Source organism: Nestor notabilis, unplaced genomic scaffold (assembly GCF_000696875.1).
Source record: "Nestor notabilis isolate BGI_N333 unplaced genomic scaffold, ASM69687v1 scaffold7386, whole genome shotgun sequence".
Lineage (NCBI taxonomy): Eukaryota > Metazoa > Chordata > Aves > Psittaciformes > Psittacidae > Nestor > Nestor notabilis.
The window spans coordinates 1-15,607 of record NW_009933283.1 but is presented as its reverse complement, the minus strand read 5'-3'; the positions used below and the strand labels follow the sequence as shown (position 1 = coordinate 15,607).

Below are 15,607 nucleotides of genomic sequence, written 5' to 3'. Positions count from 1 at the left end.
TAAGGGAAGATTCCTCTTGTATATTCTCAGTGAAACCTTACTGGACTGAGGTGGCACAGGGGAATAAACCATCCACTTTAAATAACAGGGCAAACACAAGCAAGATTTTATGGCAGAAAGTTGGGGATCAGTGGTGAAATAGATACAAAGAACGAAATAAGCAGTGAAGAAACTGCTTTGATCAGTAGTGTGAAAATGGATGTGGGAGGGAAAAGAAAGGAAAATGTGTCAGTATAGTTTGGGAGATACTAAAATAGCTAGAGGAGCTGAAGTGCAGAGCCTGGGACTAGCTGAGTACAGAACTGAGAGCGAGAAGCAGTGTGGCTGTGTGGGAGGCTTGGAAGAAGGAAAGACAGATCTGATGAGCTGGGTTCGGAAGTGTGGGGGGCTGTGAGGCTGACTGAGGAGACTAAGGGAGGAGTCTGGCAGTGGGAGCCAGCAAAGAGCTGCCTTGTGCATGGGGAAGACTGAACAGCAGAATCGGGGTGAGATTTAATGGGCATTTGGAAAGGTGGAAAACAGGATTTGCTGGGCAAGCTGACTGGAAACAATACAAGGATGGTTTTTGAAGGTAAGGGTTTGCTTGAGTCCGGGTTAAAATTTAGCCTGAGGAGTGGAAGCAGAGACTGGGGAAGAAGGGGTCATACCTGGGGTGGGGGGTGAGGGAAAAGCACTGGTGCCCGTGCAATTATGTCCAGCAGGAGGGGAACTCAGTGTTGGAGACCTGGTAGGGACTGGGGTGCAAGGAGGTGGAACTGGGAGTAGCAGGAGTGGAAGGCTGGGCAGGCCGTGCTGATGCTGGGAGCAGAGGAAGCAGGGACAAGCTCCTCCAGTGCCAGGGATAGCATCCTGCATGCCTGAGTCTTGCCATTTTGTGGCTGTCAGCAGGTAAGTCTGATGAGCTTGGGTCTTATTATTACTGCTGCTGGGTTTGTTCAGAAAGACTTGCTGTCACTGTCAGTCCATTAGAGTATCATAAAATCAGTCAAGGAGGTAAATGATTTACCACTGACAGTGACTCTTTGTGCATGTTGTTATGATGCCACATGAATACATTTTTTGGTAGTTTTTTAACACTTGTGTTTAAGAAACAAGAGATTCCACACAGCTTGACACATTCAGTTCACAGGATGGACATGCTCTTGAGATGCTTTAGGACTGTGCAGTAGGATCCCCACTACCTACAGCAGATGAAGGAAGGTGTGCAGTGAATCAGGCAAGAGGTTTTAGGATGAGAGTTTGAGTTCTTTGTCTGCCACAATAATTCCACATGGTGTGGAGCACCCACCTTTTCAGGACTTGTTGGCTGTCCATTCTTCATTTTCTGGGTGCTTGAGCAGGCTCTGGAAACCAGATTTGCAGATTTTTTGAGCATTCATATCTGTAACTGAATCAGCAAGACTATTTTGAACTTAGAGTGTACTGTAATGCTAAATACTCTGAGGTGTCAGCTTTTAGTTTCAAGATTGTGCTGCCGAAAGCCAGGAGATACTTCACCTTATGCTTTCTGGTTTAGCTCAAGCACCACTTTAATCCTTCTCTTTCCTAACTTCTTCATATTTGCTACTGCATATGCCATAGTATGATGTAAAAACAGGTTTCATAAAAACAGATTTTAAACATAACAGTTCTGCTGAACAGCTTGTTTCATGATATAGAGGAGACCAGAAAAATAAAGGAAAAATAGGCCTAGATTCATGTAGGAAGGGAGAAGAATGCATACACACAGTTTGTCAGTAAGGATGTTTCAGGTGAAGAGGTATTTCTGTAAAAGAGCAGGCACCAAAACATTGATGTAAGTACTTGTACATGAGCACAGGAGTCTTTGGAGGATTATAACAAAGGAAGAGTTGGGGAGAGTGAGAGTAGAGGTACGGCTTTGAAAATAAACAGTGTTGGATCCTGAAAATGAGGGTCAAAAGCTGGACTAGAATGATGGAAGGAGCTGATGAGATGGGTGCAAAAAAGAAAATAATTCAAGGAGAGGCATTCTGTATGCACTGGAGTATAAAAAAAGAAAATGAGATAATGGCTGCAATCAGTTATGGTAGAGGGGTACTAGTGGAGGGAATAGAAGGCTATAGTGAGGTGAACAGCAGCCAGAAGGTTGCCTGGGGGTTGCGTGCTAAGAGGCTGGACTGTTACCGACAGTCTGGCTATGCTATTTGGTGTACAACGGCAGGAATGAATGAATCAATTTTACACAGGGAGGTGAAAAGCAGGAGGGGACAGAGAGGACCTAGGGTTGAGACAATGTGGATAGATTTCAGTGGCAAGAACAACATTGCTGTTACTGACAGTGACTGAGAAATATGGGAGGGAACTGTAAGACACATGAAAAGCCAGACACCTAGTTATCAATATAGTGAGAAAAGCAGAGGGATTTTGTGAGGCCCCATCTCCCAGAAACAAGCCTGAGAGGAGGTCATTCATTGCCACCGTAGCAAGAGTACATCATGTTCTAAGCTTTTCTTCCATACTCTCTTTTCTCCCTTTCTTCCTACTTTCCAAGTTTCTTAGGCTCATCTAGATTCCCTAAAAGAAAATGGTAAAGGATGCTGTCCTATGGTTAGTTCTGTAGTGGTTTAAATTGCAGTTGACACATGTGTGGGATCTTGAATTACACATTTAGATAAGAAGTCCCCATAGTCCACTACCAGGTAAGGAAGCAGAGAGGGTGGACTTTGTTCTCATATTGTCTGTCAGGCCCCCAAAGCACTAACAGGGCACCAGCTATCCCTGCCCAGCCCCCTTTTGGGCTTTTTTACCACTGAGGATTTCCCCTACCCTGCTCACAGCCCATGTCAGCCCCTCAAGGGCCATCAGTCCCTGCCCCAGCGATGCTGGTCTCCAGCTCCCCATGGCCCAGCCAAGCTGGGCCCATCCATGGCTGATGGCACCGTGGCTCTGCCTGATGGTCTGGTTTCTTGGCTGAACCTGGCCACCACCTCCAGGTCTTCACCCTTCAGGGGTGGTGTTGGATCCAGGCTGGTCAGGCCCCTTCCACACTGGCCATGTGGTTATTGCACTTGTCTCCCAGCTCCCCATCCTGAAGGGAAGAGCTGTCCCTTATTGCTTCCTGACAATATCAATGGGAAGTGACCATACTTACAAAATCAAAAGCCTGTGGCCTTTCTGACTACAACTGCAGGAAGAAAAACAGAGACAAGTTTGATCACACAAGTAAGGGTTGAGTTCCAGTGCATGAGTGACTGCGGTGCATTTAGTCTGTTTGTTGGATAATTTTGCATAATCCTTTCTGTATTCATTTCCTTGAATTTGTTCTTCTCCATCTTCATGGAATTGCACTTCACATCTTTTCCACTCCCATTCTCAACCTTCCTTACCCACAACATCATCTGAGCAGGCTACACAGCCTTTCTATTTCCCATGGCCTCGGCTCTGCCACTCACGTTGCTGCTCCCTGTCCCTCTGGGACTTTTCTTCTGTCAGACTCTGCTGCCTTTTCCCATGTACTCTTTTTTCTCCTCATTTTGGTTCTTTTCATCCCTGAATTGGCTCTTCCTTTAGCTTGCTCTTTTGTGGGCTGTTTGGTAACAGTTCTAGCACACTGGCAGCCTAACTGGTGTTGGCATCCCTGAAAAGAAGGGTTTTAAGGAATGATTTTAGGTGAAAAACGTAATAGCTCTGTAGGTGCTTCAGAAACTTCTTTCAAAAAGGGGAGCAGCTGAGGAGAAAGCAGAAGCTATTTGTTGTTGGGGGCTGATGGTAGCAGAGGCTAGCAATATGACTGATCAGGAGGTAAAGGTGAGCTTTTAATACTGTATGAGAAATGACTGGTAAAGAAAAACCTTGTACGACAGGACAAGGAGATGACATGGGATGAAATAGAGAAGGAGCATCTAAAGACAGACAGGAGAAGGTGATGTAATCAGAATAATAAGCAGTTTATTAGTGGCAATGAGGGAGGTAGCACTGCAGTTGCTGAGACCAGAGAGAAATTGAATGCAGTACCGGAGGGCTGAGATGACCAATGCGGGGAACAAGAGTTTTATCTTTTGCCTGTGTTGGAAATTGTGAGTTTGTGCCCACCTAACTGCTGTGAAGAGTGCTATTCTGGGACACCCCTCTCAGTCTCTTCCTCAGTAGCCCCCAGTCTAGCTCATATGTTGTCTCCCTACCTGAGCTTCTACCTACTGACCACAACTCCTTTCAGCCCTTGCTGTTGCAAGTGACATGATGTCAGACCTGGGCTCTTGTTGGCAAAATGACCCATAGCAGATGGTTCTTCCAGCCCTTGGCTGACTGTGGCCTGCTGGAGGTCCCTAATCCACTAATGATTTTCCAGCCTGCCTGCTGACACTCCAGTTTCTGGGGTCTCCCTCTTTCTCTCCTGTCCATCCACAGCGAGCTGTACAGGAACAAGGTGGGTACAGATTTGGGTGAGCAAGGGTCTTGCTTCTAAAGGCACAATTTACCCTGTTACAGCAGCACAATCAGAAGTTCATCCAGCAAAGCTTGTTTTTCCTGTTTGTTTTTTTACTCTGGTGGTTCCTGGGGGTTTTCTACACGTCATCCGCTCCTCACCTTCTGTGTACCCCGGTACATATCAGTATGTATGTATTTGCAGTTGTCTTTTTGAAGGGATTAACAGGGTTTAAGTACAGAACGGGACTCAGCCACTGAGAATGTTATCTGTTTCCAGAGATTTACCTGCCTTCCACTGAGCTGTGCTACTGGTACCTCTTTTAACTTCTGGCTTCAAATGTATCAGGAACACAAATAAGTGTTGTTGTAAGTTCATTCTTTCAATCTGGCAAGTCCCACTTATCAAGTGGGGTGCAGAGGATCACCCCGTATGCTCAGCTGTGACCAAGGTCTGTCTGCAAAAAATGAGCTTGAGACACGCCTTTGTAAGTTTATCAGTGGGAGACTTTAAATCCTTATCAAACTACTTAGTTAGTTTACTTGGAGCAAATAGTATGCCACTATAACTGATATTAATGTGTTTCTGAACTACACTTGTATGTATTTATATACACATCCATATAGTTCAGAAATATATACACACACGAGTGTGTGTACATGAATTTCAGTACTTGGGTAACAGGTGCCATATATAAAGACTCAACATTATTCAACATCTCCAGTTATAGGACTTCAAATTTTTTTAATGATCGTTTTTTTTTAGACTTATTTTTTAATGCTTCTTTACAAACTGCAGATTTTTCAATTGGTTTAGGAGAATGGATTAAAGAATGCTATATCATAAATTACTGTTTTAGCAGTGCAAGGACAGAATGATGTACCAGTGATACCTGTTCAAGGCGACGCAATGTACTCCCTGGGTGCTTGTGCTAGGAGTAAACCTGCATGAAAGGAAGAACTTCAATCTGAGTATGATGTGCAGGTCATTTACTTACGTGACTTTCTCATTAAAACATCTTTGGACTGTTTATTTCCTAATTGAAAGAGTACTAGAGATTCTATATCAGACCTTGTTTTTGTCAGGGGAAAAGGAACTCATTACAAACCCAAGGTTGGTGGTTGGGTAAGTGTGAGTGGTTGTGGTGTGGCTACATATGGTATGAATAGTTAAAGTCCAGACCATGAACAGACATATAGGATGGTTGCAGAAGGTCTAGTATCACAAAATGAAAAGCAAGTATGAGGTGAATGAACCAACAGAAAGCAATTTAAGAGAAAAAGTTATCTGATAACTCAGGCATATGACAATTCTGTGAGTGCCCTGGCAAAGTACAGTCTCACTGACACAGAAAGCTCTGTGGAGTCAAATGATCTAGCTTGACAGACAGGGATGTGCAAGTAGGTTTGCAGCCACTCCTCCATACCCAATGTAGCAAACAAAAAACGGGGATGTTGAAAGTAATTAAAAGCAGAAAATTGTCATAAATTTCTTGAAGGAAACAGAAGAATGGAAAGAACATTTTATGATCAGCAAACTTAAGAACAAAGACACAAACAACATGATATAACTTAGTTTGGTTTTGTTACGAGGAGTGTGTGTATCAGGAAGAAAAGAATCTTGACAATGGATTAGCAGAGAGAGATGGTAGAATTATTAGCAGTGCAAAGAAGGTTGGAATTCAGTAAAAATCACTCATTTTATGAAGGCTTTGGGCCTTTTCCCCCATCTTGTATGAAAGTAAGATGATTAGTATTGCTGTCTCCAATAATCTGTTCCCCGTTTTATACCACTCTTGGCTTGAGCAATTATGGATTATGTTATAGGAAATGGACCTCACCAAACTGACATACTATTTTTGTTTGGATTTAGAATTGTATAAAGCATTCAAATTGATACTGCAGCATATTTTGGCTAAGAAACTAGAAAGCTGATCCATCAGATCAGCTGGACACACATTGAAGGAATTAAACACTACCTAACTGGCAGGCCTCATCACCTGATAGAAATACTTCTGAAATGGTTCTGCAAGAAAGAGTTCTGTGAGGATCATTCCTCTTACTGCCTGGTCCAAGAAAGTCATAAAAGGAGTTCTGATGAAAGCTGCAGAATCTGGTAAGACATGCAGAGCTGGACACATTAAGCCATAGCGATGTATGGTTGATCTATAATGATGTGATCTGAAGAACAAGCAAAACCCAATTATATGTTTCATTAAAAATGAAAAACAAAAAAATCTATGACTTTTCCCCCCAACTATGTGTAACAAAAACAAAGCAGATTAATGCCCTATAATGAGTTTTTAGTATTTTCTCCTCACTCTGGGTATATGTCAGTTTCAAAGAGACATTTAGGTCTCTATCTGCTGTATTACTTTTCACTATAAGATATTTCTGGCTTTTTTTTTGAGTTCTGTAATACTCTCATTCTGCTTTGCCTGTGGGGGTCTGTTCTGCTGCCCTTTGGTTACAGCAGAACTAGACTGTTACGGATTTGTTGTGTTAATAGATTCACCACACCTTGACTGAGGAATGCCTTGTAGTTACCCAGTTACCTTAAATCACACTTAATTCAAGGTAGGATGAGGTAAAATGCAAATAGAAGGATTAATTCCTTACATCTAAACCAGACAAAACAATTACAAATACCTGAAAACACGTAAGTGAAAAAATAGAAGAAAAGGTTCATCTGATCTACTGACACTGAATGTATCACAAAGGTGGTTTTAGTTTGGGTTTCCCTACCCCCTGCACCCTCCCACTTTTTTCATTTCCAGGGGACTTGTCCCTCTTCTGACAAAACAGCTCTCAGAATTTTCTTTCCTCCTATTCCTCAGGTTGCTTTTAGGTGATTTTCACCCCTGAAGACCTTGCATTATACAGAACTCCGTATTACGGTGCCCCATCAGAAAACGTCTTCAGAAGAAGCCTTTGGACTTCACCTTCAGGTAGGTTGTCTGAATTGTCATGTTGACCTCACTTGATATTGGATGGCTTTAGCTCTTACAGCCAGTCTGCACTTCGATGTTTTCTAAGGGGTCCAGGCAGATTCTACCTGTCACCTTTTAGCTTGTTCTATCCCTGCTTATGGTCTGGCTATTCTCCTGAATTAAAATAAGGATTCTTTTGCTTCCACAAATATGCAAATGCATTAGAAGAGAAGTTGTCTCCTGTGTTTGACTAGCTTTTCCCTCAAGGAGGCAAGTCTCCTCTGGTTACTCATTGACACGTTTAAACATGAACAGCAGACCTTATATTCTGTACCAGTAATTTAATTAACAAATATGTATGTATGCCCTATCTAAGTAGGGCAAATTAATCTAGTTAATTTTCTGATTTCTGAGACAGGTATGATAACAGTAACTACCCTTACACCCTGAAGTAACAGCATTAAAGTTGAATGAAGCTCAGCTTCTTTCTCCTAACCATATTCTAACAAGGAGTCCCTTTACAGAGTTGTTTAGTGTCCTATTTATTTTAATTGCTACACAGCATGAAATAGAGTCTTCAAACCACTTGTGAAGAAGAATATAAAGGATCACTCAATCTTGGACCTTGTGAGTTCAATGAACAACCTGTCTTGACTTTAGCTGGCCTTGAAAGTAGCCTTTGCATTAGAAATCAATAGATAACATGATGAAGGGAGAATTGATGTGCAGCATAGCAAAGGCTAAGGGCTGAAGATCAACCCATATTTTTTCTTGTAGCCTTTATAGTAGTTTTATTCAGCCAAGAAAACACAAAAATACTGGCTGAATACCATAGTACATAAAAATCCTACATTGATTTGAATTGAATGTAACACAAGTAAATTATGGATATATGTGACTGCAGATTTGTTCATAATGATGTTTACAGGTCAGAGAGAGTGGACAGTCATCCCTCTCCATTTCACAAGTCATGCCTAAACTAAGAGAGATTTAATCATGAGTAATGCTGTTAACTGTATGAGTTTGAAGATATTTGGGTAAAGATGTGTGATATCAGAATCACTTGTCAGCCCTGAAAGGAAGAAGCCTTGTGTGCAAGTACATTTTCAGCAATTTAACTGGTGCTGCCTCTAGTGCTCTCTCAGAACACACACGAAAAGTTTCCATTAAGGCAGCTGGAGTTCATGTACATCCACACTGAGGGGGCGAGGGGCATCACAAAGAACTTCCAGAATGGTCCTGTTGTATCTCTGTAAAAACAAAACAGAAAGGAGTTTAAGTTACATCCTTAAGAAGTCCAGGCAATGTTGTTTTTATTGCCAGCAGGTTCTGGGTGAAAAAATGAAAAGTGGAAAAGGAAGATGGTGTTGCTTGACTTTTTTGGTGGTGCAGACTTTATGGGACAGAAATAGAATGTCACATTTGCCAGTAGTTACTGTTTTGCACTTAACTTTGATATTTCAAACAAAAAATGGTGAAAAGCACGCTGCTGAAGAGCTTTCTAATGAGGGCAACACAGGAAGGTTTCATAGAGGGCTTAGAGAACTCTCTCCAGGAAGTGCAAAAAGGGACAGAATGAATGAGCACAGGAGAGGGAATACGTTGAGTGTTGGACTACATTGGTCTTCTCTCCTTTTATCTGGAATAATGGTTGGACTTGATGATCTTAAAGGTCTTTTCCAACCTAGTTGATTCTATGATTCTAACATGGGACATCTCCTTTCCTGTTGTTTCCTCTGCTGTTGCTGTATGCTTCCTGCCACAGTGGAACATTTGGGAGCTCTTACGCTGCAGCAATAATGGCAGCAAACATTATTTTGTTTGGAAGAGAGAAAGAATGAGAGAATTCATCTGTTGTTAGCAGCTAGGATTCTCTGGATTGTGGATTCTCCTGCATATTTATTGACTATATTGATTTATTTGTAAAAAGTAGAACAGGACAAGAAATGGGAAGAATCTCATCCTGAGTGTATCACAGACTTGCAGATAAGCCTGTTGCAGGTTACAGAAAACTTTGTACTCCCAGATTCTAATAAGCGATGCTATTTTTTAAAAGAATACAACTCTGTAATCATAAATGGAGTTATTGTTGCACAATGTGAAGAGATAGAGTTTGCTTGGCTGGAACACCATATTTACATGAGGAGAAGGGGAAAGCATTTGCTCATACACAGTCCATTATTCTAAGAATGTATGTTTTAAGTTTTCTAATACTTTAAAATGGTCATATTTGTCTGCTTAGCTTAACAGTATAATTGTGGTGAGCTTTTTCATAGGAGAATTTTTACTTATTAGCAAAGCCTGTTTTTATAGGGCTTAAAAGGTCTTTCTACTATTATAAAGTCTGTAAGGGAATATCCTGTTATCTTTGTTATATCAGTCATACAAAGTCTAACTTGTATTGTTTTTCCTTGTTGACAGAAAGGCAGATTTCCACTTTAGAGTTCATGTCATCCTCCTTCCTGTGAAAAAAATATGAACCAGAAGGTGTTAATTTTCCTTCTCCCAAATTTTATTTTTGGGATATTTCTTTTTGGCTTTTTTTGTAAGAGACAAAAAAACCTAACAGGTGAGTAAGGAATTTACCAACAAAAAACCTGAATGTGTTCTAGAACCAGGGATACCTTTCCCAAACATTTTAGAAAGTAACTATGGAGCCTAAGTGGTAAAGAGTGTTGTGAAAACATCCAAGGCCCTGCCACTGCGATAGCTAGCTTAGCAGTATATGAGAGGAAGAGCACTACAAAGAGCCAGTTGACATTAGAAGTGTTAGAACATCGATTTTGGTTAAAGCAACACTGCTAACATGTTGAAAGTTTTCATTTTAACAGACCTTTTGCTAAGCAGGATAGTTTATTGTATATTTGCCGTGGTGGAGTCTGGTGACAGTAAACAAAAAATGGATTTTAGCATCTTCATTAGTTTTTGTATGCAGGATGATAGATAGAGTGAGAGAGAGATTTAAATAAGTCTATCTCACACTAATGGTTTCAAGTTCTTTCTTGGTTGCAGATGCTTTTCCTGATCCCACTGAAGACTGGCTGGCAATTCAGAATGATCGCAAAAGCACACTGGCTTCTGTCTGCCGGAAGAACAGTCTCCTCAAATTAAAAGGCAAAGTGGATTCTCCTGTCACAAGCCAGCTCTTTGTGGAGCACAGGCATAAATTTATCTACTGTGAGGTGCCCAAGGTAGGCTGCTCCAACTGGAAGAGAACTATTTTTCTTCTCCAAGCAGACTTAAATGCTGAAGCTTCCGAAATTGAGCATGACCACATCCACCAAACCTCAGTGATCAAGAAGGTGGTGTCTTACCCTCCTGCCATACAAAAACAATTTCTGAACAATTACACCAAAGTGATGTTCACCAGACATCCCTTCGAACGGCTGGTTTCAGCTTACAGAGACAAACTTCTGCACTCTGAGCCATTCTACAGTATCACTGTTGCTAATGAGATTAGGGCAATGTTCAGGAAAGACAAAAATTCATCTGAAAAAGTGAGTTTCCAGGAGTTTGTCAAATTCATTATAGCAAAACCACCAAATAGTCTTGACATCCACTGGAAACCGATGTTTCTGCTCTGTGATCCTTGCAACATTCACTATGATATTCTGGGTAAGTATGAAACTCTTAGGTTAGATTCTGAGCATGTTCTGAAGGTCATTGGAGCACCAGAGAGCCTGCACTTCCCCAACTTGAAGAGGTATGGCTCAGAGAAACGAACTAATGGTGATATCACCTTGGAGTACCTCAGACAATTGAACTCAGAACAAATTGAGAAGATCAAAAAATTGTATCAAATGGATTTTTTCTTGTTCAACTATACTATGGAATATGAGGATTATTTTTCCCTGAATGACTAACGTAGGTTAAACAAAGAACAGTTTCCTTTGTACAAAATGGGCTGAATCTGTCCTCACAGGTGCTTGATAAGTGGGTTGTTGACTGACTGCTGCTGAGATTCTGCTGGTGTTTGGAGACATGGTTAATCATCCTAAACACTCTTATAACAAATCCCTGCCATGATCTGTTGTACTGTACAGTACTTTGCCTATATGAAATGATTGTCTTCCTGTTGATTGTTAATAGCATGTGTTTGTTTCATGAAGACTGTTTATAAATAATAGATCTTGTCTGTTGGTAAAAGGTAGGGGAAGGATGGAGAATGCTGCTTTTCACAATGAATATTTTTAGGACATAATTTTTTTTTTTTACATTAAGGGCTTCAACTTTTTATTAGAAAAAGACATAAGAAGCAATAATTATCTGCTTTAGAGTCAAACCTCTTTATCTGCAAGAGCCTCAATCAGGAATCCTGTAGAAAAGAAGCAAATAACTTCAGATGCTTGAAGCTGCATTGCATGGAACTTAATACCTGATTATATTCTCTTTTAGCAGTGCTGTCACCACAGCCCACCAGCCTTATCCCTCAAGCAGCTCAGTTGGCAGCAATCCAGCCAGGCTTTCCCTTATATCTCTTCAAAATCTTCTGATGAGCAGCAGGTCTGGTGTTCCTGGTGACTTTACAAACTCTTTTCACCACCTTTGTGAGCATTATGGCCTGATTTAAGGGAGAAGGCCTGAAAAATGTATCTTTTTTTGAGAGAAGTAGTTAGAGGTACCCTCTAAACTGTACAACTGAGGTGGTGCAGGCACTAAACCCTCAGTGGAAAGGTGACTCTTCCCTATGCTCCAAAAGCACTTACCACCCAGTCAACTGACGCGGCAGTCAGCACAGGCAGGACAATGTTTGGGCTTTCCTCGTTTGTGCCCGCTGGAGCCCATGAGCCCTTGGGACTTGTCTGAACGTGGCACTTAGGCGTAGCTGGGTAACTTCAGGTGATACATTTATTCTGCCTGCTCCTTTCTCACCTCACAGGAGCTTGAGTGCAAAGAAATTGGTTGCAGAATGATGGTGAGGGGAGCAATGAAGCATGTGCAAGAAGCAACTCAAGTCATTATCCACTTCCTAGGTGGCTTTGCTTTTAGATCTATAACTGCTATTATATTAAGTATGAGACTTGCTCTGTTTTTTGAAAATCTATTGCCTAATCACATTGGAAATTAATTTGTGACCATATTAATTGTAGCAAGTTTTAGAAACTAATAATGAGTATTAGCACCACCTTTAGGGGATGTCACTCTCTCAGGAGCTAACTTGAAAATCTCTCAAATGCACTTAGTTCCTATCAGCTATATCTGCAAAATTACAAAGACTGGCAGGCAAGTCCTGGATCCAGAGTTGGCTCGCACTTCTCATTACGTAGAAAATGACAAGGACAAAACAACTTAATCACACTGCAGACACCAATCTGTACAGCCTTTGCTGCCAGCAGGATGGCCAAGGGAGCAGGAAAAGAAGGCTGGTAAAAATGGATGCAATGGGATTTGAGTCTTGAAGTTTGTCAAGAGAGCTTCCAATGCAGGGTGGTCTACCTCAGGGGGAAGATGCAGTGATATGTTGAACATCAGCTGGAGACACTGATGGGACGACAGTGCCAGGGGGAGGCAGAGGAAGAAGCTCATTACATCCCTCCTTGATGGCAGATGGCACACTAAGCCAGGACTACTGTTCCATACATCTGGCAGCTCTTGCATGGCTGACTATTCCATAAATGGGGCAGCTTTGGCACAGGGAGAGATCCAAATTGAGAAGGCCAAGCAAGAACAGCAAAACGATTTCTTTTGTTTAAAATAGCTTGTGATTTTATGTGGAGTGATTCATGGTCCTGGATCTTACCCTCACCACCACCATATTTGGTGTCCCCACAGTCCTGCTATCCCCTGATACCGGAGTGCTCATGCTGCCCTGGCAACCCTGTAATTCACGTGGATTTCGTTTACTTTTAAACTGTGCTGAGGCGAAGGAAGCTGGAGATGACTCCCATCAGGAGGCTCCCATCACATGGCTATGCAGAGGGATGCAGTCTCTCTCTCTCCCCCCTCTCCCCTGAATCAGAGCCGTCTCCAGCTACCTGCTCCTACTTTCTTTGTCAGATCATGCAGAGGAAGAGGGGAATAAGATTTGCTTCATAACTTGCTTCTATGTGACAGATCCCTCTAGAGCTATAAGTATATCTAAAGCTGTAAGCATATCTAAAGATACTTTAATTTTCTGGCACCAACAGACAGCCTAGGAAAACTCTGAAGAATTGATCCTGACAGTTTGATAAGTGTCTTTCTTATCAGCACTTAAGTAGTTAACACTCCCCTCAAGTTTCTTGCTGTTAGATGCGAGTTGCTTTCTATTCTTAATTCCTCTTTCACACAGGATCTCGTGTTCTTCCTACAGTGCTGACAGAAAACGGATGGCTAATTCATCCATCACAAGCACTACTCAGTAACAGAGGCTATCTGCTGGTGCACAAAAATCTCTGTAAATAGTCACAATGGACTTTCAGGTTTGATATTTGCCTATAGGAAACTATAAGTAGCACATTGCCTGGAACCGGGGGCTGCTGTAACACTGTTAACTGGTTTGGATCTCAACAAAAGTAACCTGCAGAAGATATGTGTGCAACAACAGTTTTAGGAAGCAGAATGATGTAAGTTGTGCATTACCAATGTTAACAAAATGAGAATAACAGGCTGATATTTGTTGGAGAACAGAAAAAAATGGACATTACCTCATAAAGGATATTGTAACATTCCCATGTAGGCATCTTTTTAATGCTCAACCCAATTTGCCGCATTTCCATTTCTGTGAGCTTGAGAATACTTCCTCACATCCCCCACCCAAGAGCTGCTGTGCTGTGGTGCAGAAGTATGTAAGAGCTCTGCAATATGCCTCAGAGTTAATGAAAACAATGGCCACTTGCTGTATGTTGTAAGAAGCTTTCATAGCTTGTGAAGATGGGCATGGAAGTTCAGGCTGAGCTCAAAACGTGAGTCTGCAGGAGAAAATTGCAAGGTGTTTAGTAATTGCATTGAGTTGGCTGTATTTTTTAGTGATAGCTGTCAAGTGCTTGTGGAAAACTGTGGTTTATAACATTTCCTAATCTGTGACCAGTAGAGCAGAGTGGGGACTGTAGCACCTTATTTGTTTCCCAGGTGAACCCCAAGACTCATTCCACTGGACAGCATAGTAAGTTTGCTGATGAAAGGGCTTACTGTTATTTCATTCTTGGTATTGTAATGTAATAAAAGTTGATGAAGACTCTGGAACTTGTCCTGCAGCCCACAAGAGCTGCAAGACACCTGTAAACTATCTCTCTTCATGTCTCTTCATGGCCTGGGAGAGAGCTCTTCTGTACAGTCTTCCCTACAAGTGTTCTGTGTTATACAAAGGCTCTAAGCTGAGCCGGCATCCCTCCTGCCTTTGCCTGGAGAAGAAGCCTCATTGGAGCTTCTTTCCTTCGGATGCTGACTCTGGGTGATGTTTTCCTGGGAGGGTGGGTGCTTGCAGGTGGGAGCAGGGATGGAGGGCTGTGGTGGGGCTTGGGGCTCAGGTTCTGTGGTGGATTCAAAGGGGTAGCAGGTGCTATATCTAATCTGATTTAATGTTATATGCCTGTGATATGGCCATCGCTATGTTTCGTTTCTAATTACCTTAATAAACCATAGTGATTTAATACATAAATCTGTTTGTTCATCCTTCTCAGTAATGTCTGTTTAATAGAAAAGACCCGGAGATGTTCCATCAAATCATAACGTAGGGCACATCCTGTTAGACAACAACAAACACAAAGGCACTTGGCTCTACTTTGGTACATTAATATAAAGCTGTCTCACAGGACTTTTAAAGAACTAGCAAATACTAATGAGTGTTCCCATTTGGAGGAAAAATGGAGCTAAGTGGGAAAAGAAAAGGAAACAAATCTCATGAAGTCAAGCTTGCAGCTTGCTTACAAATCCATCTATCAGCAGGGAAGAAATAAGAGAGTTTTTCCTATTGTCATGGATGTCCCCACAGACAACCTTTCAGGATAGGTATCCACAAACCTGACACCATGCTTTCTTTGTGGAAGTATAACATAGAGATCTGATAGTTGATCAGTGCATGTCAGCAATGGAGACCATATCACCAGTTGTTCTTGAAGCAGGCATTTCCTCCATTTAAAAGTGGTGATTCTGCCCATAAGCAATCCTAATTTTTCACAGTGTGAATCTTAAGATGTTAACTGTGACTGGTGGTTTCTTGTTCAGAGAACTGCAGCTCTCATGGCTCGCAGCTAGAAGGATATTCTATTTCTGCATTCAGGCTGTTAGTAAGCTGAAACCTTCAAGCTCTGTTTTTCTGTCATAGAGGTAGAACAGGAAAAGGAAATAGAATCATAGAATCATAGAATGGT

At 41.7% G+C, this 15,607-nt stretch overlaps 1 protein-coding gene across 1 annotated transcript; it reads left to right on the top strand.

Moving 5' to 3' along the window:
• Positions 1 to 496: 496 nt before the first annotated feature.
• Positions 497 to 11,390, top strand: LOC104407504 (carbohydrate sulfotransferase 9-like). Its single transcript, XM_010016806.1, has 4 exons — positions 497 to 571; positions 7,224 to 7,334; positions 9,738 to 9,885; positions 10,329 to 11,390. The coding sequence occupies exons 3-4, from the start codon at positions 9,792 to 9,794 to the stop codon at positions 11,177 to 11,179; spliced, it is 945 nt and encodes a 314-aa protein (XP_010015108.1). The 5' UTR covers positions 497 to 571; positions 7,224 to 7,334; positions 9,738 to 9,791; the 3' UTR covers positions 11,180 to 11,390.
• The last annotated feature ends 4,217 nt before the right edge of the window (positions 11,391 to 15,607 follow it).

What these genes read in the sequence shown, in the direction of transcription:
- LOC104407504 (XM_010016806.1), top strand. Translation starts at nt 9,792, where the DNA reads ATGAACCAGAAGGTGTTAATTTTCCTTCTCCCAAATTTTATTTTTGGG. An exon ending in GAGACAAAAAAACCTAACAG is followed by an intron (nt 9,886 to 10,328) that starts GTGAGTAAGGAA and finishes TCTTGGTTGCAG; the next exon opens with ATGCTTTTCCTGATCCCACT.